The sequence below is a fragment of the Dendroctonus ponderosae genome, unplaced genomic scaffold (assembly GCF_020466585.1).
Source record: "Dendroctonus ponderosae isolate FM_Combo_2020 unplaced genomic scaffold, Dpon_F_20191213v2 Dpon_F_20191213_10, whole genome shotgun sequence".
Lineage (NCBI taxonomy): Eukaryota > Metazoa > Arthropoda > Insecta > Coleoptera > Curculionidae > Dendroctonus > Dendroctonus ponderosae.
The window spans coordinates 5,694,321-5,703,581 of record NW_026017111.1 but is presented as its reverse complement, the minus strand read 5'-3'; the positions used below and the strand labels follow the sequence as shown (position 1 = coordinate 5,703,581).

Here is a 9,261-nt window from a genome sequence, read left to right as displayed (position 1 = left end):
TTATCAATCTGTAATAAAAGACGTGAGGAAATTCTGTCTTTTTTAAAGACAAAAATTTTTGAGGCGAAATACCCAAAAAGAAGTTTGTAAAAAAAACTTTAGCTTATTCTGATATTTATTATTATTATTATTTATGTCAAAAATAATTGCAGTTTTGTCTCAAATTTTGTTTGATACTTAAAACGAATTTCAAAACTTTTTACAAAGCGACAAAGGAGGCTCGGTTATAATAAAATGTATTTTATAAGTTTTCGCAGAAAATACTTTAAGATTGTCAGTATTTTTAAGCAAAAGTTTAGAAAATTGATCGATTAGATGAAAGAGTATCTGCTAAAACTGTACATTACATAGAATTGCTTTTTGATCAACATAAATAGTGTTTGTGCCCCGTCTGTTTGTCCGAGTACAAGTTGAGTTTGTCTCATGGAGTAGCCATTCTGACTGTAGCTGAATATATGTTTATATTTTCTAGTATTTATTTATAATTTCCTTAATACCAATTTATCTGTCTTTTCTTTAATATCTATTTATAATTTGCTAATGTTTAATCGGTTTTACTCAATACCCATCTAAGAGGAAACACTATTGAAGTGAATATATCTTACACTATACAGGATGTTGCATGAAAATAGGCTGCTATCCGTAACTTGAAAAATACAATTACAAAAATCCCGAAGAGTTTAGGTATTAATGTCGTTCCTCCAACTTCAGTTTTGAAAAACTACTTTTTTTCAAAACCATCTTTAATTATTAGAAAACATCGCCACAGATTATCCATTTAATCAGCGTGTTGGTTACGCTGTTTAAGCTCTTAGGCATCCACATTTTGAAAAGCTCGCAATCTTTTGTATCATATTATTTGTATGTAGTTCTATGTGGAAAAGTGCTTTTAATTTTTGATACAGTTTTTGGTAAATTTTAAGTTCAAATTGTATAAGTTAATTAACGTGTTTATTGTGCACATTCTAAAAACCAGTTAAACCTCACGTAGTAAATAAATTTCGATTAACAGTATACAATCTACACTGTAATAATTATTTTTCCACTGTCTTTGCATAAAGAGTTGTATAAACAGTAATATAATTTAATCCTTGCGACGAATCATGTGCATTATTAATAATTGAGTTTGCTTTCTATCAGTAAACTTCTGTGCGCCCAATCAAAATATCTAAATATCTACAGCTTACTGTAGATACTTCATTGCTGTTGTACTTTCGTTAGAATATGTAAATTATACTACATGAAAATATATTCGATTTCTCTGGATGGAGATCTTCTGGATCTTAACAGACAATGAAAAGTACTGATCAACAATTTTGAATTCCAAATAATTAAACTGATTGAAATAGAAACTGATTATCTTTTAATTATTAAATTAATTCCGTTTCATTTTACGGCTTACATAAATGCAAGACCTGCAAGAGTCTTGCTGCAAGACCAAGACATGCATCTAGCATGAATCATCGAAAGGGCGATCAATTACATGATTAAATAATCATGTTTATTCTGTAGTTCGGTGTCTTTTATTCCCGAAAAGGTATATGAATGCTCAGGTTGCCACCGACAGTGGAGGAAACCGGTCGATAACTCTTTGTGTCCTGTGAAACGCGTTCTTAGATAGGAAATAGTTATGGCAAGTGCGGTAGTTTGTGAAAGTGTGGCGATCTTTTTGAGGATTAATGCGTAGAAAATTGAGGATGGGACGTCTCCTTGCAGAGAGCTGGTAAGAATGATCTCTGAACTGTTTAGTTTTCCGACGAGCAACTGAAGTTTTATGGATTATTTACATTTCTGTCTCTTTGCTTTTTCCTGCTGTACTAAACACATTTTCTGCTTTCTTTCCAGGTGGCACGAGGCAGCTTTCGGTAAGTTTATCATTACTTTGCCCCTGGTAGAACTTTTAGTCCCATATTTGTTTACATGCAAGTTTACGCCAAAATTTCAATTAAAAAAGTGTCTTCTACAGAATGTCAATATTTCAGTTTCTACTGGCTTCACTTTGGAAGTCCGAATTTTCTATTAGAGTCTGCAGTTGCGTAAAAGCGTTTATTTTCAGATCAACATTCACGAAGCGCGCAAAATTCAGGATATGATTTGAATGAATTTTGAACGAACTGAATACTAAAAGCATCACTCTGAACTTGTAGAGTATTTTTCTTGTAAAAAAGTCAGCACATTCTTTATGAGTAACGTTTAACCAAATGGTTGACTGCAATTGTTCATAAAATTTGTTAATTTTTCTGTGGCAATACAACGAATTTTGATTGGAGGATGGGGCACCAGCTTGCAGAAAGGCATTGAAGAGTCTGCAGTTGCGTAAAAGCGTTCGATCTCAAATCATGATTCACGAAGCGCACAAAATTCAGGATGTGATTTGAATCAATTTTGAACGAACTGAATACTGAACGCACAACTCTGAACTTGTAGAGTATTTTTCGCTTCTGATCAATTGATTGGCGAAAAATCCGATGCAAAATGTGCCCGCAACAGCTTTTGAAATCCTGCGCAAAATTTTCTTAACCATGAGTAAAGTTTTTTCACCCATGAAGTTTTCACGGCATTTTGAGCGCCTAACGAAAAAAAGTCAGCACATTCTTTAAGAGTAACGTTTAACCAAATGGCTGACTGCAATTGTTCATAGAATTTGTGAATTTTTCTGTGGCAATACAACGAATTTTGAATGCAACTGCACGGGTGAATCACTGTGCCGGCGCATTGGGTTGGCGCACCAAGCCATTTCCGTATCAATGCGCCAACCCCAAAGCGCAAAGTTTAAACAGCCAAATTGATCGTGTTCACTTGTGTTTTTGGATCGTGGACTTAAACAGTTTTGTAAAAAGTTTGAGCTATTTGAAGACAAAAAGAAATTTGAGAATAATTGTAAAAAAGTTGCATCATTTTTCTGTTTATTGACTAATTAAGGCATGAGATCTGGGGCTAGCGGATGAAGGAATAAGCCAGAGGAGATTGAAAAAATATAACGCAAAAAGAGCGAAGATAACTAGAAGTTAATGAAATTAAGCTCCAATATAAATTTGAAATAATTATTGAACTCAGAACTTCTAATTAATTCAAACTTTGTTTGTTTCTATCATCGCTCGGAAGTTGAGCAACAAATCGGGTTTTTCGTTTAGTCAATATTTTCAGAAAACACCATTAATTCGGTTATTAATTTTAGTTTTGGCGTTTTATAATCACTGCAGCTGAGTGAAATTCAGACAAATATAAATGGCTTTAAATTTAAAATTAATTCAGAGAAAGATCGGCGCTTGGAACGGTTTTTGTTAAGTGAGAACCTGAAATTTGCCGTTGGAAACATTGCAATGCGAACAGGCACTTTCTGCAAAAATGTCAACAATAAACAAACTGAAATCAAACTGCCAAGCAAGAGCAGACTAATGAATCATCGAAAGGGCGAACAATTAAATAATCATGTTTATTCTGTAGTTCGGTGTCTTTCATTCCCGAAAAGGTGTATGAATGCTCAGTTTGCCACCGACAGTGGAGGAAATCCGGGCGATCTTTTTGAGGATTAATGCGTAGAAAATGGAGGATGGGGCGACACCTTGCAGAAAGCTGGTAAGAATGATCTCAGTTCAGAGTTTAGTTTTCCGACAGGCAACTGAAGTTTTTTTGGATTCTTTAAATTTTCCTCTCTTTGATTTGCTGATTTCAAATAAGATTGGCTTAGGACAGATTTCGTGCTGTTATTAAACGCATTTTGTTCTTTCGCTAAAGGTGGCACTACGCAGCTTTCGGTAAGATTAGCATTACTTTGCCCCTGGTTCGGGTAAGTACATGTACAACTTTGGGTTCCATATTTATTAACTGACTCGTAGGGTGGACAAAAAAATTAAGAGTTTCAGTTTTGCCTGTTTGTTGTTTTTATGCGATTTGAATGAACTTTTGAAGGCTTGAAGGCATTTTGATAAGACAGTTAGAGCGCACTCCACTTTACTGAAGGCACAACATTAAACTTGTAGTGCATTTTCGTTTCTGTGAAATTCATTTTCGAAAAACGCGATTTAAAATGTGTTCCCGCAACCGACTTAAAGCTTTTCGAGGCCCGGGGCTGGAATTTCAACACCTAACAAAAACAGGTCACCACATTTTTAGGAGCAATTTTACCAAATGAGTGACTGAAACGCAAGTGCTGCCCCGGTGAGTAACTGTGCCGGTGCATTGGGTTGACGCAACACGCCATTGAGGCAACGCTGCGCCAACTTCTAGTCGTCATGCCTGGTTTTTGACATCTCCGTCTTATTCGACTCAATGTAAGTCTATTACTTAGACTAATTTATAAAATGAAATAAATCCTACCAGCAAATCGCAGGTGAAACATTCGCCATTTTCTAGAGTTATTCCAACAACATCATCTTGGGCGATGGGCAATTGGTAGTTTTTCACCTTGGCACCATCCATAATCGAAAGATTGTTACATTTTTTTGCTTCTTCACTAACAGCCGCTAGCAGTAGGTCATTTTCCACTATATAGGATACAGTATCTGTGTGTTCGGATGAGCCAAAAGTTATCGATGAATCCGATAGGGCGTCCCAGACCTCAAATGCAACCGCCGACGTTAAGAAAGATGTTTTAAACAACGATTAAACCTACCTGCATTCGCCTCACGGTGGCAAACCTATTCTTTGCGATAAAGCTCCAGGCCCCGATATCGTTCAGGAGCTTGTGCGTTCCCAAATTGATGGAAACAACTCGATTGCTGTATTTATCTGAGATGCTCTGCTGTTTGATTTTGCTGCCCTCTAACAATAACAGCTTCTTGTTGCTCAAGATCTGGTTTTTTCCTAACAAAGAAAAAATACATGGGTAATTAACTGAACTGAAATTCAACTTTTACGTCCATCTGCGTGTATTTAGATGGATTAGACAAAACAGGAACAGTTAAAGAAAGTTTTCGGGTCGGTTTTGATTCCCCGGGTGAACGTGTCGTTTCAGTCCCTCCGATTTTTTCTGGTTTTATCTTACAGAACACTTTAAATTAAGTAAGTTCAGGGGAAAAAATCCTGGATGGTCCATAAATTAAGCCAAAAAACACTCACGTAGTTTGCGGAAAATCACCATTTTTAGCCCAAATTTCGAGCGGTCTTGCCAAACTGCCCAAAACGTTTTAAGTTACAGAAACTGGTTTCCATTGATATCTAGCACGTAGATTCATTCAATTAGGGGCGGTTTAGATTATTTCGGTATTTCCAGGTACATTTTTTAGTTTTTATTTACAAATTTTTTTTAAAAAATCACTTCAACSACAAATAAACTAACTAAAAACCCCTCTTACTTTTGCTAAAAAACCTTTGTAAAARACACRATYATTATSCATTTGAGCGACAATTTTGCATGTAAAGCTATGAATTGTTGATACCTAAAACACGATTKAACAACAAATRGCATCGTCCTCATTYRTAARTAAGTGGTTTTGGGAAAGCGAATTTCACAATTTTGTAAGTGTTTCTTTGCTTAATTTGTGGACCATCTGGAATTTTTTTTCGCTGAAACTGCTTAGTTTAAACAGTTATTYAAGATAAAACTGAAAATTCGGTGGAACTTAAACAACCCACGTTCTGGGAGATAGCGCCTTAACATTAATGAAAAGAAAAAAGTGCAGTTTATCAATCCAAGAAAAAAATTAAGAAAACGCCATAAACACGTCAAAACCGAATCAGTCTGGCAAATGCGCAAAATTTTTCGTGCTGTGCGACCTCTTGTTAACACTGGAGACGTCATGCCCTTTTTTTACCTTGAAGTGGAGTTAATTTCAGTGAGTGAAAAGCGGTAGAAAACGGCAAATCTGTAAGGCAAGCGAGCTGCGGGGGTTCTAGACCATTACGAAAACATGTTCAGACCGCGTAAGTTATAAAGTATTCAATTATTTGTGTAATTTTGTTCCTCTACACCCGACATTTGCCAGTATAATAAATATGAAGTTCGGATAAACCTACACTATAAAATACCTAAAGTGCAGGCCAATGTGGTTCCTATCATTCCACCCCCAGCAATAATAATGTCGTAGTGTTTCGTTGCATCTTGGGCGATAGCCCTCAAGAGCACCAATCTGGGGCCTTTCAGGACAACAGAATTCAGACGAGCTGCTTTCGTTAATGGAATTTTAAACATCTCGACAAATTCCTGTTGTTTACACTGCTTTAACCTAACTAATATTGTTTTTCTGTCAGTTCACTTGACAAATCTAAAGAAGAGTAGACAAGAACTATCTAGCAAGCTAAACAAAGGACAATCCAACGTTGCCATTTACCACGATTTGGTCATTTYTAAYCTAACCCCACTTTTATTCGTTGGCAGATTAGACAACGAAACATAGATAAAGTAAAATTTTACTCATAGATAAAGACAAGATTTTACTTACTCTATGCAATGAAAGCAGAGACAAGTACTTGTCTCTGAACGAAAGAACTATTTTTATTTGATTCTGTATTTTATGTTTACTAGACTCCAATTTTATTATTGAAGGAACAATATTTAGTTTTACCTGTCTTTGCGGTAGGGAAAGGTGGTTTTATTTGATGGTTCCCTGGAAAATAGTGTGATATTTGGTTGTAAGCCTTTTACAGGAATAATATTACGTACAGAAGCATTAATAATTAATTGTTCGGGTGAAAACTCTCCAGTTTAATTTTTCAACATAATCAACATTTTGTCATTATGATTCCATTATGATAATTGAGCAGCTGCTGCACATGTTCACATCTATAACATTATTATTAATTAAAAGCTTTCAAGTTTATACTATTTAATGTTGTTTGTTGCTTTTAAGTACAACAAAAAACATGCAGAATAAAGGTTGTGGTAGACAAAAAGTCAATATTCTTTTATTACTTGTATACAGTTCATTGCTAAAACTAGTTCTTTCCTTGTCTACCCTGCCAACGAATAAAAGTGGGGTTAGATTAGAAATGACCAATCGTGGCAACGTTGGACTCTCCTTTGTTTAGCTGCTCCTAGTAGTCTGTGGATAAGTCAAATTGCTTTGACTTGTTTTCCAAGTGAGTTTATTCATTTTAACAAAAAGGTAAGTATTTTTTATAATGGAGGCATATTTACCCTCATACTCTTCTCTAAACTACCTTGACCCGGCAATTGCCATTTTTTACTAGTTGGTTGTCAATTAATCCCCAATTTGTCATTACTGCAAGTGGCCCCTCTAGAGGGTTTCTCAATTTGTTGCTACATCTTTACAGTGGTCAACAACAAACTATGGTGGCTTGTTTTGTCTGATAATTCGTCAAAAATTACTTTATAGTTCCACGTGAAAAATTATAGTTATTTTCATAACCTATAACCATAGTTCATGCCCATATCGGAAGACCAGAGTACGCGGTAATTTTCTGGTTTATCAGGCCCGGACATTCGAATTTCACGAAATGCCTACCTTATAGACAATCGATTTGCTATTAACTTTTCGTAGGGGTGTTTCTTGTGGAAGTGCGGTTCAACTACTTTTTGCTCATGGAAGTCACTACTTTTCCATGTGAACAAAGTAGGTACGCCATTCCAGTTTGCAATCTTAACACCTCTCACCATACCGATGACACACGGACGAAAATCAATACTTATAGTTGCTTAACGTATTTAAAAAACAGCCAAATAACCAACATGAACCCAAGAAAATAAATAATTAATAATACTAATTAGTTGGCGAATTTCCTCGATGACTTTCGCCCTTTGGTTAAAGCAGATTTGGTTGATTTATCAATTGAACGTGCTTTTGGTTCAACAGTTTAAAATGGGCGATATCAAAGAAGAAAAATCGCAGGAGCGAATCTATGGAGGCTGTGAAGGGCCTGAAGCCATGTACGTGAAGCTGATTTCATCCGATGGCCATGAGTTTATCGTCAAAAGAGAACATGCCCTGACTTCCGGTACTATCAAGGCGATGTTGAGCGGTCCAGGACAGTTTGCGGAAAACGAAGCCAACGAAGTGAACTTTCGCGAGATTCCGTAAGAGCTTATCCAAACCGTTCGATCAACTGGGTGTTTTGAATGTCAATCTGTTGCAGGTCGCATGTGTTGCAAAAGGTTTGCATGTATTTCACGTACAAGGTGCGCTACACAAACAGCTCGACTGAAATTCCGGAATTTCCCATTGCCCCCGAAATTGCCCTCGAACTGTTGATGGCGGCCAATTTTTTAGACTGTTAAACCCGCAAAATGAATCAGAAAACACCTTAGATAGTTGGCAATTAAAATAGTATGCTGAGCAGTGGACAGTGTGGTAAGGCTAGGATTTAGTTATTTTAAGCGACATGTAATGGGATGGTGTGCAGCTACCTGTGGAAACGTTGTACCTCTTATGTCAAGACCTTGCTAATCACCGCCTGTAACTCACATTTAGTAAGCTTTTGAATATTGGATGACTTAAGATCAGATCTATTTTTTAGTTTTGTACTTTGCTGATTTCATTCTTCAATTGTTCGTTTTCTCTTTTATTGTGCGAATGTTATGAACTGAATTTACGTTATTAGTATTCTACCTTTGGTGGCAATGTTAATGCTTCTAATGTAATAAATAGTTTTATTTCGGAATTATTATCAAAACAAGTATGAGTCAACTTTTGCGAACAAACTGTCAATAAGCATGTTTTGACGGTTCTACATAACTTGAAACATGGCTAATTGTATTCGCCAATTCAAAACTGTAAACGCTCCCTGGTGGGTAAAATTATAACTACAAATTAACCAGTAATTTGACATTTGTTTTTTGGTATCACATTGATGATTTGTTTTGTTCTAATCAACTTTTGCAAGCCTTTCATTTTGCTTTTATTCAATTCATTCATTCACATTTGTTTGCGTTCTCACTTTTCGCTTGTGTTCCAACTCCAATAGATAGACAAGATTGACAAGTCGCAACTGTCACTCGGCAACGAATAATTTGACGTTTCGCAGCGCCCCCATCGGAAGTTCAACCGGAAACTGACGTCATGATGCTTCGTAGGGATTTTAGCGATCAGTCAGTTGTGTAATGTTTGATTTGATTTTCAAACTTTGTCGGTTTTTCTTATTTTTGTGCTGAGAATTGTTGATTTTGTAACAGTAAAAGTTTCCGTTCGCCGCTTTGGGACGTGGGTTCGGGTGATAGTGTGATGTTTGCATCAAAATGCGGCTTTTTGAGTTTTCGGTTGATTTTCTGACGTTTATTGTGTTGGTGAATTTCGATTACTACGCGCCTTGGATGGATTATTACGATACCCAAAGGGACCAGATAATAGTAAGTGCGATTTTTCT

At 36.1% G+C, this 9,261-nt stretch overlaps 2 protein-coding genes across 4 annotated transcripts in view; one reads left to right on the top strand and one right to left on the bottom strand.

Moving 5' to 3' along the window:
- LOC109543548 (ubiquinone biosynthesis monooxygenase COQ6, mitochondrial) overlaps positions 1–6,237 on the bottom strand; it is a 30,282-nt gene extending 24,045 nt beyond the window's left edge. For both annotated transcript variants that reach the window (XM_019913320.2, XM_019913321.2), the window contains exons 1-3: positions 5,971–6,237; positions 4,616–4,806; positions 4,321–4,560 (exon numbers count right to left, since the gene is read on the bottom strand). In XM_019913320.2, the coding sequence (XP_019768879.2) occupies positions 4,321–4,560; positions 4,616–4,806; positions 5,971–6,133 (594 nt within the window). In that variant the 5' untranslated portion in view covers positions 6,134–6,237. The remainder of the gene's footprint in view (positions 1–4,320; positions 4,561–4,615; positions 4,807–5,970) is intronic.
- Positions 6,238–6,931: 694 nt separating this feature from the next.
- LOC109543552 (elongin-C) lies at positions 6,932–8,719 on the top strand. Of its 2 annotated transcripts, none has more exons than XM_048661848.1 (3): positions 6,932–7,020; positions 7,755–7,975; positions 8,035–8,719. In XM_048661848.1, exons 2-3 carry the CDS (start codon positions 7,761–7,763, stop codon positions 8,174–8,176), a joined length of 357 nt encoding a protein of 118 aa, XP_048517805.1. In that variant the 5' UTR covers positions 6,932–7,020; positions 7,755–7,760; the 3' UTR covers positions 8,177–8,719. The 2 variants fall into 2 exon arrangements, with proteins under 2 accessions (XP_048517805.1, XP_019768882.1); XM_019913323.2 differs by having other exon boundaries at positions 6,940–7,046.
- The last annotated feature ends 542 nt before the right edge of the window (positions 8,720–9,261 follow it).

Coding starts and splice junctions, on each gene's coding strand:
- LOC109543552 (XM_048661848.1), top strand. CDS start 7,761: ATGGGCGATATCAAAGAAGAAAAATCGCAGGAGCGAATCTATGGAGGC. Junction 7,976..8,034: donor GTGAACTTTCGCGAGATTCC/GTAAGAGCTTAT, acceptor AATCTGTTGCAG/GTCGCATGTGTTGCAAAAGG.